At 39.2% G+C, this 21,497-nt stretch overlaps 2 protein-coding genes across 2 annotated transcripts in view; one reads left to right on the top strand and one right to left on the bottom strand.

Moving 5' to 3' along the window:
• Positions 1-15,735, top strand: ankmy1 (ankyrin repeat and MYND domain containing 1). Its single transcript, XM_053237933.1, has 19 exons — positions 1-292; positions 415-596; positions 1,601-1,747; positions 2,199-2,381; positions 2,780-3,066; positions 3,231-3,447; positions 4,818-4,994; positions 5,399-5,889; positions 6,840-7,011; positions 7,334-7,474; positions 8,775-8,924; positions 9,309-9,416; positions 9,710-9,841; positions 9,965-10,078; positions 12,241-12,406; positions 12,683-12,809; positions 13,122-13,160; positions 13,271-13,425; positions 14,490-15,735. The coding sequence occupies exons 2-19, from the start codon at positions 465-467 to the stop codon at positions 14,666-14,668; spliced, it is 3,117 nt and encodes a 1,038-aa protein (XP_053093908.1). The 5' UTR covers positions 1-292; positions 415-464; the 3' UTR covers positions 14,669-15,735.
• gpc1a (glypican 1a) overlaps positions 15,432-21,497 on the bottom strand; it is a 44,140-nt gene continuing 38,074 nt past the window's right edge. Inside the window, exons 5-9 of the mRNA XM_026930600.3 lie at positions 20,750-20,880; positions 20,514-20,651; positions 20,283-20,416; positions 17,651-17,826; positions 15,432-16,252 (exon numbers count right to left, since the gene is read on the bottom strand). Coding sequence (XP_026786401.2) covers positions 16,041-16,252; positions 17,651-17,826; positions 20,283-20,416; positions 20,514-20,651; positions 20,750-20,880 — 791 coding nt within the window. The 3' untranslated portion in view covers positions 15,432-16,040. The remainder of the gene's footprint in view (positions 16,253-17,650; positions 17,827-20,282; positions 20,417-20,513; positions 20,652-20,749; positions 20,881-21,497) is intronic.

Consider the following 21,497-nt stretch of genomic DNA (forward strand, 5'->3'; position numbering starts at 1 on the left):
AGAGAGAGAGTTCGCCGCGGGAATTCTCGGTTGCTAAGTCCCGCGCTGCTGTAACTCGGTAACCCACACTTAAACACACTCGAGATGGATTTATGATGGAGTGTTTTGTGTTTTTGACGCCAGGAGTCTAGCCCGCGGTGTAATCTCCATCAGCTCGAGCTCAGCTACACCCTCAGCTGAACTGAACTGAACTCTCCCGCGGTTCTCTTTGGAGCTCGAGACGCGCCGCACGCGCAAAGTTTCTCAGCGCAGTTCGACGCACGCGCGCTCCTAATTAACCACAGTCGTCAAGGTAACCAAGTTAGTCGCTCGCTTACAGAAATAACACTCGACCTGCTTTGTGGTGGCAGTGTGTCGTTATGTTTTTTAAAGTGAAATGTTTTCGTAACTCGTCCGTTTAACATGGTGGTTTAGGTGTAGAATGTCCTCAAAGGGACGCAGAGTGTCCGAGGAGAAGAGGGGCCATGATGAAGGCCGGCTTGTGTGTGAGGAACGGCTCGGGAGTGCAGGAGTGGACGGACGGGTCCAGATATGAGGGAGAGTTCCTGAATGCGCTAAAACACGGCGACGGAGCTTTCACCTGGCCTAACGGAGAGGTAACGTTAACGTTAACTATTAACATTAGCGTGGTTAATCAATAATTCACCTGTCTGTTTGGTTAACACCCTGAGTCACTGTGTCACTATTTTAACTTTAAGCATGTAGCTCAGGAAACATGCTATCATTGCTAACAGCGAATGGGAGTCAGTAGCCACCCAGTTAAAATAATGTTATTTGCTAATGCTAATTAGTGACATTCGCTTTTATTTGTTACTGCTTGTTTTACCATTAATTCTTACGCGTTTTCTTATAGTTATTATAATGTTACTATGTTGTTTTCTGACTTTTTAATGTTCAATAACAGCAGCTCTGACAGGAGCTCCGACTGCAAGATTTATATCACAGATTTATAATAAAGCTCTTATACGTTATCGTTGCTATAGTAACAGGGACTCCACATAAGTGAATTTAAAATGTGTGTGTAAGCATTGGTACGGTGAAGGTTTCTGTGAGAAGATGTTTATGTAACCTTTATGGAAGGAGTCTCCAGTGTCAGTGCTTTGCAACAGTCAGAGGTAAAGCTGTAACTTTAAGTTTTCCAACAAGTTTCTTTCTTTTTTTTTTTTTTTTGAAAAAAAATACAAGCTGGGTTTTGTTTTGTATTATTAACCTTGAGAGAGAGAGAAAAAAGAGCAGCTGGTGAAGAATGACTGTTTATAGCTGCTATAACATAAGTGATAACAGGAACTGACTTTCTTAAGATGTTTTACAACATTAAACGAAACTATAAATGGATAAAAAGTGTGATGTTCTTTCATTTGACAAAAAATTGTAATTGCTGGAAAATGGCTATAAGAGGAATAACCCACTTTGGGGCATGCTGTTATAGCAAACAATTTTCCTATAACATCACGCCCATGTTTTATTCCTTATTTACTATGCTATGTCATAAGTTTAAAAACTGCTTTTACTTCAGCTGTTTCATTCAATACATAACTTTTTTATTCCACAGGTAGCTTGAAATAGTAAGAAAGTCCAAATTTCTGTATTTGTTTTTAAGTGTTATAAAGGCTCCTTCTACAAGGATTACCGCCATGGCAGAGGAACCTACTTCTGGCCAGATGGCTCTCAGTTCAAGGGAAGGTTTTATCTGAATCATAAAGAGGGCTATGGCGTCCATCTTTTCCCTGATGGAACCATTTTTGAGGTAAAATATACAGCCTGGTGAGACCCAAGCAGCATTTACATACACACAATAACCCAGCTAATTAAATTCTCCAACCAAATGAATCCACATAGTCTCACTCGCACACATGCTGTTTACAATTTACACTTTACATTTGCTCACTTTACATTTTTTACATTCAATTTATACTGCTGCAGTAATAACGGCTCACATTTGTATCCATCTACCTGTATCTTTTCAGTTGCTTGAATAAGTTTTAAATATATTTTTGAATATTTCATAATGACAGTTTATGACTGACACCACACCACATCACCCTGTCATTGATTATTTTCCTACAACAGCACATCCCCAAGTGTTTTATTCATTACTTATTAGAAACTGTGTCCCTAGAGCAGCTCTTGCCTTGTGTCAGTGAAAAAGTGCTGTAAGAGCTGTTGCTGCTATTCAAAGTTTACACCTGTGTTCCTAGGGTCTGTACCATGCTAATGAGCGTTTCGGACCTGGAGTGATGTCATATCCTGATGGCCGCCAGGATGTTGGTCTATGGTACCGCCAGTGGCTACTGCGACTCTGCACCACTGTTAAGGGAGGCTTCACCTTAACGGACATCCCGGAACACATGGCCCGACTCACACAGCAAAACCTGACACAGGTAACGATGGGCATGAGAATTGCACTGTTCAAGGACTTCTTATTAACAAGCCTCTAAGAAGTCAGGACTGGTTAAAGAGGACTGTTCTTTACCTTGGTAACATTGACACACCTGAGGGCCTGTTACCATTCAGTGCAGTTATATTGATTTCAATTGTGTAAGGAATACGAGGGCGAGCTGCTGTAAGAAAATAACCAACAACAGGGTGATGTGCGCTGAAGTTAAGAAGAAATGTTTCATTCCTCTTATACCACAACAATTTGCCAACGATTGTAATTTTTAATTTACTAAACAGTAACATCTCATTTTTTTAATCAATTTGTAGTTATGTTTAATGTTGTGGAACATCTATAAAACAAGTTAGTTCCTGTTGTTACTTATGTATGTATTTTGGGTAGATCAAGTCTCCGCCTTCCTTCACAACGGGGTCTTGTATGGAAAGCCAGAATTTCTTCACAGTTGACACATATCTGCTGAGCGACTCCTCTCATCAGGAGGACGAGCAGTTCATCCTTCCCCCAGGCATTGAGAGCTACTCCACCGACTCAGACCACCTGCCTATACCCCGGCGCCTGCGTCAAGAACTCGACTTGCACTTCTTTAACAGAAGCAATGTCAGCATGCCTTTGTTCTCTAATGGAGTACCTCTTCAGCAGAGAATGGAGGCTCACATCCACTCACACAGGTCCAGTGCAGCTGTGAAACGTCAGCACTATGACTAAATTATTAACCACACAGAGACCAGAGTGACTGTACAGATCAGATCTTGGAATATGTAATACAAGCATATGTATGCATTATAGTGCTTGAAGTAACCCATAACATGTATCCTATTCCTCTTCCCTGCAGATTTGAGGTTGAGGATTTGGACTGGGATGTTGCCGCAGTCCTGGCTATGAACCGGGATCACTTTGGATCTAAGGGCCCTCTGGAGCTCAGGTCAGAAAGGCTCATTAGAGAGGCATCGCTTGGTGACCTCCAGAAGGTCCAGAGCATCCTTAGAGATGGAAAAGTTCACCCGGATGTAGGTGATGTGAGCGGACACACTGCACTCATCGCAGCTACGGTACGACTTACTGACACACATATGGTATATAAAAAGACTCAGTGTTAGTTATTGTGCAGTGCGAATTAAAAGTAATTACATGCGGGCTTATGGATGGTGCTAATTTTCATATTCATAAAATCTGGTCCCACATCCCCTATTCCCAATAATCTACAAAATGCATTATGTTCTGCATCTTCTAGGCTAAATCATTTGGACATTCAGCTACTGAAGTGCATTGTGGGAGTGTGACAGATATTCTACACTGTGTTTTCTGGCATGGTTATAAATCTTTGCTGACCAGTACACTATAAATTGAATAGGGTGTGATGTGGAACATACGGTGGATTTCTTGATGAGAGTAAAATTCTGCACATTTGTGGTGTGTAAGAACATTTGGGCTTTTTTGTGACATTTATTATTCAATATATAAGGAATAAAACAATGGGACTTTGAACATTGCTGTTACAGGAAAATAATCAACAACAAGGTGGTGTGATGCAGGCTGAAGTGAACCAGAGCCACTGTTACCACCCTGAAGTTGATTATTTTCCTATAAATGCATGTCCTGAAGTATTTCATTCCTCTTTTACCACAGCAATTTGCCATTACAATCCTTTATCTAATAAAGAATGAGAGGCTGTCCTTTTTTATCTGATTATAGTTACATTTAATGTTGTAGAATATCAAAGAAATGGTTATCACTTATAACAGATGTAAACGTCATCTTACATCATATAAACCTCATCTTTTCACCAGCCTCTTTTTTTCTCTTGAAGTTAATAAAGCAAAAACACACATCTGGTCGTGTTCCCGGGAAATCACTAAATGCAAAGTCCTCTGTCCTGAATTTGGAAAACCTAAAGTTAGAGCTTTACCTCTGGGTGTTACATAGCACTGATACTGGAGACTCCTTCTAAAACTACTACATAATCATCTTCTCAGCAAAAACTTCATCAATAACAAGTCCATGTGTTAGTGGTTACTATAGAAACAATAACATATAAGAGCAAGTGCATTAATGTAAACCTGTGATTTGTAGCTGCACTACTGTCAAAGCTGTTGTTATAGAAATTTTATCAACACCTTCTGACCTGTCAGAATCAAGCATTGAACAGTGTTGTGGTATAAAAATACTGGTGACATTTCTTATTAAAACAACTTTCTGATGACTACATTCCCTGTATATGCCAAACATTTTGTTTCCAGCAGATGGCAGTACTTGCATTTCTCTTTTCTGATTGTTCCACAAGAATTTAGAAGAGTGACAGCTTCCGTATTTTATATTTCAGCTGCCCAACCTTCACATTCTTTTTGGTATACCTTCTTTTACACATGCACTGTGTAAATTTATTAGCTAAAAAAGTAATATTATTTCTATTGTTGCACAGGTCAGTTGTCATTATGATGTGATCAACATGCTGCTGGACAGTGGGGCCGATGTGAATAAGCTGAATGCTGAAGGGATGTCTGCTCTGGCTGTGTGCAGTGTCCTTTACTACCCACTCCATTCTCTACAAGAGACAGTGGCTGAAAAGACTTCTCAGGATGTCACCACAGACCCAGAGGTGGTCTTAATTAGTAGCTGTATGTCAGGGGTTCCCAAACTTTTTGCGAAAACAATCCCAAATCGACATTAGGGGTTGCAAGCCTTGACATTTTGATTTCTGCTCGTTATTTCATGCTTGTAAATCCATGTGCAGTAAATGATTCTGCGTGTTTTTTTGTTTGTTTTCTTGACTTGACTCAATGTTTTGTAGGAACTAGCATTGATAGATGGACGGAGAAATTTGTCAATTTTTATTTTTATTCACTTACAGATGGCTTGGATGAGTTGAATAACGTTAGAATTGCTAAGGCACTATAGTGTGGAACATAAATAAGAAACATTATGAATAGGTAAAATGGATTGTGTTTTTAATTGTGGTGATATCCATTTCTTTTTAATAGTGTCCTCTGGCTTATTCTGCAGATCAGCGAGTCCTCAACCCTGGCAAACAGCCCACAGGGGGCTGCAGGTGAGGAAAGGCCAAAAGATGACGTTGATACAGAACTGTCAGTCACAGACAGCCAAACTAACCAGGTGAAGCCTGAAGAGTGCAGCACAGCTCAAAAGCCTGAAGCTCCCGAGCACGCTGAGGAAATTAAAACCCCCAGTAAAGATGAAGTGGTTCATCAGCAGATGCAAAATGGGCAGGGCAGGGTGGTAGAGGCTTCTGCTTGCCGCCAAGGTGATGATGAGGGTGAAAATGTCATTTCCGCTGAGAAAGAGGAAAAAATTGACAGAAATAGGACCCCAGGAAAGGACCCTGGTTTTGACTTGGCTAGTTCTGTGACTAGCTTCCACACCGACACAACAGAGGACATCATGCAGCAGATGGCTGAGGTTCCTTGTGAAACTGGTCAGGTGTCATCTGCAGAAACTCAGGAGACAGTTCACAGGATGACTGTCATGAAAACTGAGTGAGTCCTAGACTCTCACAGGCTTTAAGATTATGTGTTTGTGCATTAATCAAGCTGGATACAAACAGATATATTTGTAAATTGTTTACAGGAGCTTTTACACAGAAATGTACAGTGTGTTCCAAAAGTCTCCAAAGTTAGCAAAATGTATTCCAAAGTTTTTTATACATAGTTTATATATATATAAACTCTGTGTGTGTATACAAAAAAATGGCAATCATGTAGAGGATGTTTTGTAAATAAATTTACATTTTGCTAAAAAAATGTTAATTTCCCTATATGAATATGGAGACTTTTGGCACACCCTGTAGTATTCATGAAAATCCAGTTAGTTTGGAAAAGTCTCCTGAGAGCAGCTGAATTTGTGTAAAATTATGTATAAGTGACACATTAATGTGAACCTCATCGTATAATCGCATAATTGGATTTTTACATTATTCTTTACGGATTATGCTGTCAATTTTAAATCATTTATTTCAATGTATTTAAATTACATACAATTACCAGTTTACTAAAAAATTTGTTAAGCTGGTCATTTCATATTAATGACTTGAAAGAAAGCAATTCCTATTCAATTAGAACAAAAGTAATGGCTCCCTATAAAAAGAGGAAGAGTTCATGTTTGTCTGTGGTAGCTGATGAGCCACAATAGCTGAGCTGCATTACTGGAAGATTTAGCACACACCATGCTTAGCGGGTGCTCTTTCACCATTTAGTCATCATTTTGTTGTTTTCAGCTCTCTGTGAGCTTTTTTTGTTGTGCAGACATTACTAAATGTAAATCAGCTGTTCTGTGAACATGCTTGGGAATTTACGACTGATTGACATTTATCAAGTGAATTATAAATGAGGCTTAATGTGTGAAAATTGTGTACAATTACTTTTTGGCCAAACTGTGACTTTAAATTCCTCAGTATGCATGATTTTCTTGTGTGTTGCTTGTGAGACAGAAATGAGGCCTACTGGGCCACCATGAAGCTGCTGCTGGAGCGAGGAGCGGACCCAAACGTGTCCAGCATTCCGATGCCTGTCATTTTCCTGGCCATAAAAGCAGGCCACGTTGAAGCTGTGCAGAGGCTGCTAGAATGTGGCGCTCGCACAGACCTGCTCTTAACAGCTGAGGTGAGCCTTCACCTTCACTCACAGAGTCTAAGTCACAAAGATCTAACACACCTGCTAATTTAAAAAAAAATGTTGTATACCTTGATCAGCTGGATCAGCTGTGTTAAATGTAGGTTGGAGTTAAACTAAGCAGGAGAGCAGCTTTCTACAGTCCGGTTGGGCAACCTTCTTGTACCTGCAAGCTAAATGTATTCACCCTTGATCTATTCTGACATTTAACGCACTATGTCTGTGTTGTTGTCAGGCTCCATGTCATAAATAATTTCAAAACTTCATACATTCTGTTTGCCTCCTGTTCCAGTTGTCTTTATGGTTTGTATAGCAAAAGGGCCTGTACCCGCTCCATGTAGCAGCTGGACTAACTGGCCCAGAGGGTCCTAAGATCACAGAGCTGCTCCTGCATGCTGTTGCAGACCCTGATGTGAAGGCACAGGACTCCAGCGAAGTGTACGATCTGGACAAGGTTAGACTTCATGACACTACAAAGAAGGTGGCCTTTTCTGTTTTAGTTGACGATTTGATTGCCTAGAGAACCAGACATGTGGATGTCTGGTTTTAAGATCAGTTTTTATTGAAGAAGTAATGCGATGCACAAGAATGCATATAGTTTTGTGTGGAGCATTCTAAACAAGTAATAAACTGCACTTGTGCATGTACTGTACAAAGAAATGAAAATTTATATTGCTAACCACTCTTCTCAGTGCGCGAGTCTGCTGTTTCCCTCTTTTATGTGGTTGCAGGATTTCCAACAACAGTTCCAACAGTTGTTCTAATTTGCATACAGCATTAAAGAACAAAAACAAACCCGCCACATTGGGCCGTGTGAGGCTGGTTAGACTGGCTATGTGTAAAATCTTGCTGAGCCTGGTTTAATTAACTCATGCACCAATGAATCACAGTGTGTCACACTGCGTAACAGTTATGATCAGTTCTTAGATCAAAGCCCTTGCCAGTAATGAAGAAATTAATTTAGAAACCCGATTGACAGTGAATTTTAACGTCTGCCACCACATTATGTCTCACCAACTACTTTACCTGGATCAGCCATACAGCGATTCCAGCAGCACGTTAATTAGTAGCACTGCTGGAATTATAATATCCAAATTACCAGTATCAGATTAATTCCAGTAATTTGGTACCTTGATGCTCCTTCAGTGCTCTAGTGTCAAGTGGTGCACATTGAAAAACAAGAGAACTATTGAACTATCACATATTAAAATCAGATGGAAAAACATTTTTCTCTTATTCTGTTTAGTCTGATTTACGTGCATTTTTTGTAATTATTATATTTACTATAAATAAGAGCACTAATCAAATTATTTATGCTAATCTCTCATTAAGTAAGGAATAAAACACAACTGGGTGTGATGTGCAAAATAATCAACAATAGGGTGATGCAGCCCCATGCAAAGCAGAGTAACTGGTACAACCAATAACAGCACGCCCTGAAGTGTTTTATTCCTCATATACACTACATGGCCAAAAGTACAAGGCCTGACCATCACACCCATATGTGAGTCTCTTTTTTTTCTCTCTTTTGAAGTTAACCAGAAGGCATAAACTCCTCTGTCCTGAAGACTTTGCCATGTATTTAAATGAGTGCATTAAATATAAATCTTACTACTCTCTTAGCTGCCGTTACAGAAAATTAATCAACACCTTTGACCAATCAGAATTAAGAATTCAACAGTGCCACGGTATAATAATAATTATATTTGGGAAAATGCTCATTATATCTGAAAAAAGTGAACATTTTCACACAGACCTCAAAGGAGGAGCAGGTGGGTGGTGGAAACCCGTCGTCCCTGGGTTCTGAACCCCCAACCTGCATTTATACATCCTCCGTAGAGGCACGTAAGGAAGGGGGAAGGACTCCACTTCACGTGGCCTGCCAAAGAGACACGGATTACGCAGTAAGCGCATAACACTGTATCATCAGTTCATCCTGTATGGAAATGACCTGAGACTGTTTATAAAATAAGACCATGCAAGTACAGTGTAAGCCATGGAGTTAAATGTAGTTGTGATGCTTAACTGTTATTCATCACATGTGATAGAACCATCACAGGAAAAAAATAACAAACAGCTATCATAGGTAGTAGTCATTCATTTGTATTACACTATGAATACAGTGTTGTTTTGTAATGAACATTAATTTAAATAACCATGTAAATAAACTGATTTATTGATGATAATTTTTTGGTTATGTGTAAGTGATCTGGCTGCTTAACTTCTGTAATGTGTGCTTTGTTTCAAGTAATAATGCAGTGTGTGTAAACTAATGTCCTGTTTTGTAGAATGCCAGAGATGTCGTCTCTATTCTTCTCTCCCACAAAGCAAGCACTGACCATCTGTGGAGCGGCCATTCCCCCCTCTCCCTGGCCATTGCCAGTGGCAACGACCTTGTGAGTCACCTTTGATCAAACCTTTTATGTATACATGGATGTAATGAAACACACAAGAAGCAATTGACCTCTTACAATGCTTCATATTCAATGCAGTAAATCTGTTACTCTTTAGAAATGACACGAGGATCATGATTAGCCATATTACATACTGTACAACTACAGCACATTTTTAATCCCGATTAAATAATGCTGATGAAAATAGAGCAGGTAAAGGACTGAATTCATGCTCAGCCAACTTCACCCTTTACTCTCAGATTTGACACAGTTTGCTTCCGATTCTTGTGCATCAGGCTGTGGATGAGCTTCTGGCTGCTGGAGCCGATCCTAACCTGCCCCTCTCCTGCCGAGTGGGCAGTGCACTGTGTGCTGCCGCCAACATCCACTACAACTCTGGGCCTCGCCTGCGCAACAGAATCAAACTGGTACTCCGTTCAGTATGCCTTAGTGTATATGATTAATATATCCATACTAATATGACCTTCAGCTCTGGAGCAGGAAGCACTGTCAAATAGATATTTTTTTATGTTTTCTTTCATGTCATTCAGGTCGAGAAGCTGGTAAAGGCTGGTGCCAATATCCTGATGCCTGTAATGGTTGGCGAGAGGAGCAGGAGTGCTACAGGAACAGCAGTGGATTATGCTTATTATATGTTTAACAAGGTATATATGAAATGTTTTCAGAAATAATTTACTACACAGCAGCTCCACAGTAACCCATGGATCATTGGTAACCACTTTAAAGAGCATAGCCTTAGTGGACTGTGATTTCAGCTTGTAGCTATAGTATAGTGCCCGCAACTCTAGGATGCTATGTGTGACTACGGCTGCATTTGCCAATGGCATCAGGTAGGGGTATTACTTTTTGTAACTTTGCTTGTACTTGTTGAAAGTTGTACAGCAAAACTCCATAAAAGGTCAAGCTCGCATAGCTGAATTGACAAGCGAAAGGCAAAAATACACTTTCTCGAGGTAGAAGTGAAAGTATTTTGACTCACATCTGTGCCAACAATTATATATTATTGGCAAAAAATATATTATTTAACAGCATAACAGCACATGAAAGGGCAAATTTTAGAGTCAAATTACATAAAATGTGAATTAGATGAATTTTTTGTGAATTAAGTGAGGTGAAAAGAAAATAGCTTGACATGCAAACAGAGAAGAAGAAATACTGTAACCAAGCTGACACTAAGCACATCACAGGTCATGTGTCCACAGGAAGCGAATGGTCCACTGCACACTAGGGAGTACACATTACAGCTTGAGACATATCAGTTCAGTCACTTAGTGCTGGCTGTTATAAAGTGTTGTACAGCATTAAAAGAAGATGCCGTGGCAAACAGAACTGACTTATACACTACCTGAGCCTGTCCTTCTTTTATATAGCTGCATTCTTAATTGAATTACTGGTCTTATTTCAAAAAAGTCTCATTAAATGTGTGTGTAACTAAAAATAGATAAGCGATTTAAACTTGACATCATAATTCCTATATAAAAGTGCAGTTATTCTTTGCGATTTATGTGATTGGAAGCCAATCAATTTACAATTTAAAGACAAGGTGTACGTTAGTTAGTCTTCTTATACATAAATTTACACACACTCAGGAGAACGAGTAGGATAGAAATGTTTTTTCTGAAATTACGGGATTTTCATAAATACCAAACTTTTTGTGTAAATGCTCATAAGAATGATTTACAAGTAAATCTGTACAATTCCAGCTTGATAATTGAGGCCCATTGTCAGTATTTTTCCATATTATTATATATTACATATATACATATTATAACTGAAAGAGAGAGTGGCTGCAAGGAAAGGTGGCATACTCTGCCAAAGCAAAATTATCTAACTAGCATGGCAGTGTGAAGCACTGTTTAGCCAAAAATAGTTGTTTTATATGGGACAATTCCACACAAATGTCAGCCTAATCAAAAAAGTTGTGATTTTTTTAAAATTAATTTCTATATTTCGCCATAACACTTCTGGTTGAATTATATTGAAAATTGTATCATTTATACGTCAAATATATGGAGTACTGGTTTAGACACGTCACACCAATAATGCCAGTTAATGAGGTATTCCCAAAACAAGAAATATTTTCAAATCTATACTTTTCGCGTTCATTCAGGTCTTTTTCATGTTATACGTATGATGATTTCTATGATGGTTTTTAAATTCTAGACTTTGTAGGATGTGTTGTCTCCCACAAAGGTTTGTCCGTTTAATGTCATATCCATAATGCTGATAAATTGCTATATATTTGAAATATGTTAATCAGTACATGAGATTTGTCTGCGTTGTCCTCTAGTGGGTAAATGACAACATATGCAAATTGACTCACTGATCGTAAGCTTGTCTCTGCTGTGAGCCAGTGTGAGTGCATATGTCACATCCATAACGCTGAAATTGGCCTGTAGTTCTTTTCAGCAATGCTGCGTTCTTCTGTGTGTTTGATAGCTGTCATGTATGGTAAAGTTAGGAACATGCTAGGAGTGACAAGAGATGTAGTGTGTAATGTCTTTACAGCAGTAGCAGATTAATCACAGCCAAAGGGTTTTCAGTGCAGTCATGTCCCTGTGCTAAGAAGTTTTGATGCTGAGTGTAATTTTGGGTGTCAAGAAATTTTTGGCTGTTGACAGACAAACACAAATTATGGAAATAGATAATTATTAAGTGATTGTTAATAGATTTAATAGATAATTTTAATTTGTATCTTGAAGGTAACTATCCAATCATATATCATGACACCGTAACAATCCTAGTATCAACTAAATCACAGAGTGTATACTGTCACAAGTAAGTCTTTTTACTTTATTCTCTGCAGGACCGGCGAGTTGCTCACATCCCTTACCATGCTCTAAAACAGCAAGAGAGGGAGGCCTACAACGGCCGCCGACAGCTCATCACCATGATGGCAGAGCTGATGAGACAAGCTGCCACCAGCATGGAGAAGCAGCGTCTGGAAAATGAAAAGAGCCAAGGCATACACAGTGAGTAAGAGACTCAGGCTACACCCTGCACTGGAGACTGGTGCTTAAAACATCTGAAAGGTAGACTTGTTTCTTCTTCTCAAAAGTGACTTTTGTTTATGTCACTTTTCATGGTTGTAGCACTGAGACTATAGATTTAAAAGAGCACAAAAGAAGAAAATGAAACTCAGATCAAACATACAGTACTATTTACATAAAACCAACTGTTTTGATGGGCAAAAGTCAGGACTGATTCAACTATGTGGATGTGTGCATGTGTGTGTGTGTTTGCTGCAGGTGTTAGTCCCACAGACAAGTTTGTCTTTACTGGAATAGGAGCCACACCCCCTGCAGATAGAACAAGAGTGCATATAGCTATAGAGGAGCAAAGAGAATCAGCAAACGTGTCTACAGCTCAAAAGAGGTGCATGCACACATGCGCACACAAACACACACACACACACACAAACACACACACACACACACACACACACGCACACAAAGACAAGCAACACAATTTAAGAAGATTGCCATGATTGACCATGCTGTCTGAGTCAGAGGGACATATTATATCCCCCCTGACAATCAGAGTGACACTAGTCAGTCATGGGCATCTGTGAGCTCATGTATGTGGAAAAGGGCAGATAGCGCTTTCCTCCCAGTATGTTACACTGCCATGTGATGCGTCATGAGCTAAAGTATACAACTATACCATTAATTCTGCTCTTTTCTATAGATCACTAAGCAAAGGTGAAGCTAAGACCTTGACTGTGAGGTAAGGCCATGTTTAACTCTGTAAACTGAAAAAGCATCTTCAGCTGTTGCTGAGGTACGACTTTACAGTGTGTGTGTGTGTGTGTGTGTGTGTGTGTGTGTGTATTTTAGGAAACCCTTATTTAAGTACTGTTACCAGTGCGGCCGTTCAGCGTGGGTGGTGTTGACGCCCTGTAGCCGCTGCCACGAAGTGTTCTACTGCAGTAAGACATGTAAGCTGAAGGCCTGGAATGAACGCCATAAAGAAGAGTGTGTCCGCGTGCCAGGTTGGATTCTTAAATATAATCTTTCAGGTCACTTTACCACTTAGTGAGTTACTGAGTTGAATAACAGGGTTATAACCATAATTGTTTCTCAGTCTCATTCTTCCAACAAAAGGACAAAGAACCATGAATGGTAAAAAGAACCCCTACAAGTTTAGTAGCAGTCAAACTCAAAACTTCACCCAAAGTATTATGGGAGCGTGTACGCTAAATAAATCTGTAGTGCCTAGTTCAGCAGTGGTGATTTCCAATATCTTGCCAAGCCATGTGATAAGAAAATAAGGAATAAAATCTCTTGGTGGTGTTATTGGAAAATAATGATGGAGTGGTGTGATGTGGCCCAATGTGAAGTGGAGTTACTGTTATCATCACAAGTTTATTTTCCTATCACAGCACATCCTAAAGCATCTTATTTCTCTTATACCACAGCAAATTTTTTTTTTTTATTTATTAGTGGACACCATGTTGTCCTTTTTAAACATTTACAGTTAAATTTAATGTTGTGGAACATCCCCTAGACAAGTTGGATCCTGTTAGCACTTCTAAGAGTTATAAACAGTTATTTCCTCACCAGCCTCTCCTTTTTCTCTTCCTTGAATTAATATGATTAAAAAAATGCAGCATGTTACAGAGAAACTGCAACGCATCAACTTTACTATCCTGAAGACTTTTTTAGATATAGCTGTGTATCCTTTCAGCTAAGCTGCACCTCCAAACAAATTCCAGTTGAAAATTATTCACTTATAAAAACAGATGATGATTCTTCTGAAACACTTGGGAATAAGGAAGAGGTGTTAAGCACATTAAGGGTAGGGTAACCTTTAAAAGCTGCTAGGACTATTAACCATGTGTGTATTATGTGTTAAAGCACAGTGTAAAGAAAGACCTCACACATTTTGCAACTCTTAGAGATCTCACACAGGATATTCAAAGTGTAGACATTGAATCATTAGGTTTTTTTTTACATTCAAATTTCCAGACTAATAGGACACCAGTAATGTGTTTCTCCTCCAGGCAGGATGAATTCTTCAGTCTTCTTCAGTCTTCAGTCTTTTTTCTCTCTACAGGAAGTGGACGTCCTGAGGGTAGTCATATGTCTGGTGACCAGCGGTGCCTTCTTTCAAGCAAAAGCTCCAGGAAAAGCAACGATCTGAATTTCAAATTGGATAAACCAAACTCAAGCAAGGCAGCATCATACACCTTCACACATCAGTATCACCCTCAAGAAAATTACAGTTTTATTTGATTGTGTAGGTGAAAGAAAGACTCAACACAACACAACAGAAGTGGGGAGATTTTCATTGTTACGATGAACTTTTGGATTTTAACCCAAGCCTGGGTCTTGCTGATCTTGCACCCTTCTTCCAACACACCTGACTCTAACATTCAGTTCCTCCTAAAAGTATTGATTAACAGGGATCAGGGTGTTAAATTATGTTGGAGTTAAACTTCAGTTATTTCATGTCATTTTGCGTTTGATTCCTTTTTTTTGTAATACGCATCCATTGTATTCACAGACTCATCAGTAACTGACCAAAAAATATTGATCACTTTCCCCATGAGCTATTGACATTTAAACATAGTAGTACAATTTATCAAAAATGTCCTACGCTTAGAATTACGCAAGGTAGTTTAGGTGATATAACTCCTGTCAAGCAGAATAAAAAGCAGTAGTCAACATGATCTAATAGCGGATCATAGCTTTCTCTGTTAATGCAGAAAAGATGGTGACACTTTATCAAAAAGAGTGTGATTGTGTCTCATTCATTTAGCATCCATTCATTTCCATACAGTTCTAATCATGACATGAGAGATTCATTCTTGACCTACTTATTTCAGTTCAGTTAAACTGTACATTTCTATTTCACAAACTATTTCAGCCTCTTCAGTGATCCACACACACACACACATTTACCCACATGGCCCTCTTGTTCTGTAGGTATCCAGAAATATCACACATTACTGTGCTACTAAACAGATCCTGGTGAAAATAAACAAACAGCTTTACACCCACGTTGACAGATATTTATTGTTTTTAATTCACGTCAACCAGCAACAGGAGCTTAAAGTAGAATGACAGTACAGGATCCAATGACAGTCTGATCCAATGAAGCAGGACAACTGAATTTAGTTGATTTTATCTTACCTAATCATTTCATATTCTGGGACTGTTTGATCTTTCCTTAAATGCATGTCCATGCATCCAAACATGTAGATCTTCTTTTTTTACCTCTTTTTTTTTATTTGTGAAGTGCTGGAAAAAGGAAGTTGTTTATAAATTAGCATTGTAAAATAAAATGAAGCACAGACTCACTGGTGGGACAGCTTGCTTAAGAGATTTTTGAGTCGTGTGCACCATTACAAAAAAACACGTCCTCCAAGAAGTTGTTACTTTTTTGACATTCAAAGGTACAGAGAAAGAAAAATCGTCTGTAAAACTTACATACATTACAAAAAAGACATCATTCCCTCAGTCTCTCAGAGATGAAAGGTCCAATCAGCCACATGATTTTTCATTTAGCAATCTCGTCAGCTCACTAACTTGTCAGTTTTTCTTCACTTCCCTACTAACCCCCCGAACCTCCCAGGTCCAGTTTGGTGGCAGGACTGCGTTTGTATTACCGTCTGAACAGCAGATTGATCACGACCAGCACCACAATTAGGAAGGCAGATGGTACATTCGGACTTCCGCCACCTTTCACTTCTTTGTCCTCTGGGCTGTAGGCGTCTAATTTGGGTCTGTCCAGTTTAGGCCCAAAGACCGGTGGCCCGCTTCGGACACAGAGCTGCTCACTGCACATGCCACTGCCTGAACCACTGATGTCATCACCTAGAGGCGTAATGGGATGAGAAAATGGTTATGAAAAGATCTAATGACAGTTTTCAGGTATGTCAGGTATAGTTCTCATTTTTGCAGAGAATCCTTTCCATAGCCACCATTCATTTCTCTCTCATCTGTTTCCCACTGGTTTCACTGTAGTTACTAAATCATATTTTACCATAGCACTGTAGAACTGTCACATGTAAAGATGTTGGTTATAACAGCAGGTCTGACAGTAGGTACAGCTCTAATTCAAATCTCAGGTTTATGTTAACGCACTTGTTCTTATAGATTATTGTTTCTGTAGTAACAGCTCATTCACAGGGACTTGTATAGTGAATGATCTATGTAATGTAAGGCTAATAATAAACAGATTTTTAAAAAGTATAGATATTTAACAATGAAAAATATATAATTGATATAGTGAAGTTTCGTCTTATTAAAACAATGAGCAGCTGGTGAAGGAATGACTGATTATAGCTGCTATAACAAGTAAAAACAGGAACTAACTTGTCTTGTTCCACAACCTTAAATGTAACTATAAGTGGATAAAAAGCATGACATCATTCATTATAAATTTAAAATTGTAATCAGATAGCTGTGGTATAAAAAACTTTGGGATGTGTTGTTATATGAAAATAATCCACTTTGGGCTCATAAAATCTCTCTTCTTTGCATCACACCAAGCAGTCTATTCCTATCCCAACACATACCCAAGATTAAAAAAAAAAAATTACTTATCACTGTACAAATACATACCCAAGACAAGCTTTAAAAAAAAAAAACAAACAGAAACAAAATCATTCTGTTTCTAGAGTGGTTCTACATCTTATCTTTTAAGATACAACAACTGTGTCTTGATTCACTTGTTTGATAATTATCAAACCCTGTAATTTCACTTCTTGTATTTGTGCCAAAATTTGAGTGGCATTTCTGTGTAAAAGCACCAACGAATTAACATGGTAGAATTAGTATAATGTTTCACTGTATAAGACATAGCACTTGCTAGAGGGCAAACGTCTTGTGGTTCAGAAAAACAACTTTCTTCTATTGTTCATAACCCAGTCTGAGAGTTAATTATGTCCTAATCTCCAGAGTGACTTACAAAAGTGCTTTGAAGTCTATCAAAAAACACTAGGTCACAAACTAGGAATACCATCAGTCCAAAACTCTGCTGGGGAGGTAAAAGACAAGTGCTCAGACAATACTTTTTTTTGGTTTTGTAAGTGCTTAAGTACTTAAGTACTTTATGAAGAGGTAAGTCTTTAGATGTCGTTTGAAGACTGCCAGTGACTCAGCTGTTCAGACATCTAGGGGAAGTTCATTCCACCACCTTGGTGCCAGAACAGAGAAGAGTCTCGATGCATGCATTTAGTCTCTTCCCCTAATGGTTCTTGTGCCACTTACTCGTGTCCTGAAAATCCACATCGTTGCCATCAAGGGCGTTTTTCAGGCGATTAGAAATGATCTTGAGCTGCATGATCTGCTGCCGTATCGTCATGTCAGGCTTGGTGATGTCAATGTCCACCTCAGGATTATTGACCTGATTGGCCAAACCATCTCCCATGAGCTGGGGGAGGTACCTGTGAAGACACAATCCATCACACACATCTTATTACCCCGCATCTTATAAGAGATTGCTGTGTCCTCACCTGCCTAAAGAACCAAACCATGGGGGAAAATGCTCCAGGGTTCCTTTCAAATGGACTCAACACTGCATACGTGAAAGCCCTTACATTGTGGACATGACATAGTGTGGCAGCCAGTAAGCACAAAGATGTTCATCTTTTACTGCAATTTCGCCCCTGCATAGCCCTGGTGGTCACATGATCTAAACATGGCAACCATTTAAAGTGTGTATGTGTGAGAAAGAAATCCAAAGATAATTAACAATTATATTTTTTGGACATAAAGTTTGATAAGTGGACCTTTAAATGGCTATCAAATCTCCATTTTAGCTCAGCATAAATGGTTTAAGTTCTATGGGTAAAAATACACAATTGCCTATTTTGCTAAATAGTTGAATAATTGGACTGTGTTCATAAAATAAATCAGGATTGTGATCATAAGAAAATTATGAGACTACCAGGCCTAAGTCATATAAATAGCGTCCATGAATCTGCATTTATGAATCCAAAACATTTAGCATTGTCATAGGAAACAATTCTGTTCACTGGCCTTGTCTGGCCTCTGGGTGTGACACTGCACGCCCCTGATATTGACACTTTCATTTTTCTTACTTTTGTCAAAGTATGCACAATGATCCACGAGCAGAGCAGTGATTCAGTAATTCACGCAACACCTTCAAAGCGATTATTGATGATGGCATTTGGTCTCATCCACAAACAAACTCATCAGATGCGATTAATCATGTCTGAGGTCTAGTCAATAAGGGGCAGTTCTGTGGCAGTGCAAGAACCCTGCAGAACAATCGATGCATTGATATGAAGTGAAAAAAGGGACGAGCTTGTTTTGAGGCTGCTACTGGACTGCAGGCATTGATTCTGAACTGTGGTGCTTTCAACAGGAATTAACTAAACGAATGCAACATAATCGCTATGTTCAGCAGTTGAATTTACTGATCTGAGTAAAACTCTTATACCACTTTTTCTACTGTCGCAGTAGCTGCTGGTTTGGTTATATTGTTATGTCGTGATATTAGATGGGATACAGTCTAATGTCTGTCAGTAGCTGTAAAATCAAACTATTCAGGTTGAGCAGTGCATTACATCTTGAGGTTTCATCGATGGCATAAAGAATGATGTGGGGCTATTAAACACACATACACACACTTAAAGACAGATCGGCAGCTACATTCCAGATTTTTTAAGAGTATTTTTTAAGAGTTTTTTTTTTTAAGTTTTAAGTATGTGATGTTCTGTTGGCTTCATGCCATGTTTCCTTCAAATACCAAACATGGTAAACAGGAAAGCTGTAACACTAGCATCCAAACAACATAACCCACTAAATTTATAGTTCTCTCATCTGTCCTTTTGTGTAATTTGTACTCTGATTACACAGTGTGTGCTTGGTCTACTTTTAACTTCTCCTCCAAATGCATTTTGGTGGAAAAAGGATGATCAGTGTGCCTCCTCAGTCACTGCTGGTGATGTTATGGATGCCTCACTTCTCATTTCTTTATACCATTCGGTGTATTATTTTTCATACTGTTGGTGGGCCTACGTTCACACTAATTACTCGCAATTTGTCTCTTGTGGGCATATAGCAACCATTACCATTGTCACTTGTGGGCTTGCTAGCTTCTTTAGCAGATCAACAATGCAAGCTAACTGTACTAGCTATATATACTCCTCTCTGCTACTTTGTTCCAAGCTTTATTTTTTATTTGTAATGTCTCTATACACATTTATACATGACAAAATGAGATGAAACCATGGTTAGATGTGCACATCAAACAGTAAATGGGAACTGATTGCAGGTAGGAACTAAAGTTTTGAGTGGGGAACTGAAGAAACGTTGAACCACACGCACCAAAGCATTGGTCCGAGGAATCATTGGAACAAATTGTTTGGATTCGTCGCTTTACCACCTCATATATAATGTACACAGAACTGAGAAAATCTCAGTTCATATGGCAATTTGTTGCTTGTCATTGTCACTGATATAGCAGCTCCATGTTGTGCACAAATAGAAAATGAGTGGCTGTTTGTCACTTTACTGCTTGCTAGTGTGAATATAGGGTAATTTCATAAAAAAAAAAAAAGATCTATGAGTTAATTTGCCACTCACTCAACTCGTGTAGATTTTTATGAATAAAATATAAAATGAATATGTGACACTGGCTATAAAGTAATGTTTCCTGGATAACTGGTTAACAGTGTACTCCATTAAAAAAGCATGAACATCTAACAAGTGTCAGATCATCACTGAAGCTCACGGTGATTCATGATCTTATATAGCTAGAATGCATGGCTGTGGGGATCTCCCGGGTGATCAAAAACTGGCTCATTTGTGGTGGAAAATCATGGAACGGTTCCAGATCACCCACCAGCACCCAGAAGAAATAAATGCATCATACCGTGCTTTGGCCACGCCGTTCCAACAGTCGTCATCGCTGGAGGAACCAGACGCTGCTTTACTGTCACACAGAGCAGAGGGGAGCTGAATCCAGTACAGCTGCATCTCCTTCAGTTTACTAGATACATCAGAGATCTGCAGACCACACACACACACACACATACACACACACCCAGGTGTCAGGGTATTGACGGATACAAGAGTAACAGTGTTCCACAAGACCCACACACACCTGCACTTCCAGTCTGACAGCTGCTGTGGGGCTGGCTTTGTACTCCAGTGCTGTTACACTCTTTCCCTTCTTTTTGGCCTCATCAGACACCGCGCTCTGGGTGCCTTCCTCTCCACGCCCTCCACATGCCTGGAGAATCTGACACACACACACACACACACTTATATTCAAACTGAATGCAAGACACTGGATAATTTTTTTAGCAAGCCATAAATATGTGACTGTGAATTGCTGACCTTGACAGTGTAAAGCACCATGTCCTCCTGCATGTGCAGCACAGCCTCGGAGATGCGTACAGGGATGGAGTGCAGCACCACGTCCATGCTGGGCTCAGAGCTGAAGCTAGCAGCTACCTGCAGCATAGTATCTTAGCACAGACAGAGAGGAAGAGTTGTTTTTTTACTGTACAGCAGTTGTGTGTAACTTGTCTAAGGTCTGGTAGATTCATAGCTGCTGTTGCCATATTGCGAGAATCCAGATTCGACTGTAAAGGTCTCAGTTGCATTTTTTTTAGTCTTTATTAAAGAAAAATCTTTCGCTGTGAAAACATTTCACTTGCACTTGTATATTCTTCACACAAAATGAATTAACACAATCCAAAAACTAGGTTTTTGGTTTTATAATACATGCAAACGTAGGCATATTAAGTTCCTATAAAAAATACTTGTAAGAATATCACCAGTCAACTGGCAAAGATTGCTTGCAGCATCTATTGTTTTTTCAAACAGTGTCACCTGTAGTGTCTTGCCTAAAAAAATGCAAATGTGAGGAAGCCAAGCGTTCAAACAAACATGATAGTTCTTGTCATCTCAATCATGTTTTCTCTGTGGAATTGCTGCAAATTTGTCTCAGTTATGCAATCAAGACTCCACCCACATGAATTGGTTTTAAAACTATAATACACAGCAGCTTAATGACACTAATGGAATCAGGTCATGATTCAACTAAAAGTCTCACCACTGAGATGTGCAACAATTTTAGCTG

Source organism: Pangasianodon hypophthalmus, chromosome 11 (assembly GCF_027358585.1).
Source record: "Pangasianodon hypophthalmus isolate fPanHyp1 chromosome 11, fPanHyp1.pri, whole genome shotgun sequence".
Taxonomy (NCBI): Eukaryota; Metazoa; Chordata; class Actinopteri; order Siluriformes; family Pangasiidae; genus Pangasianodon; species Pangasianodon hypophthalmus.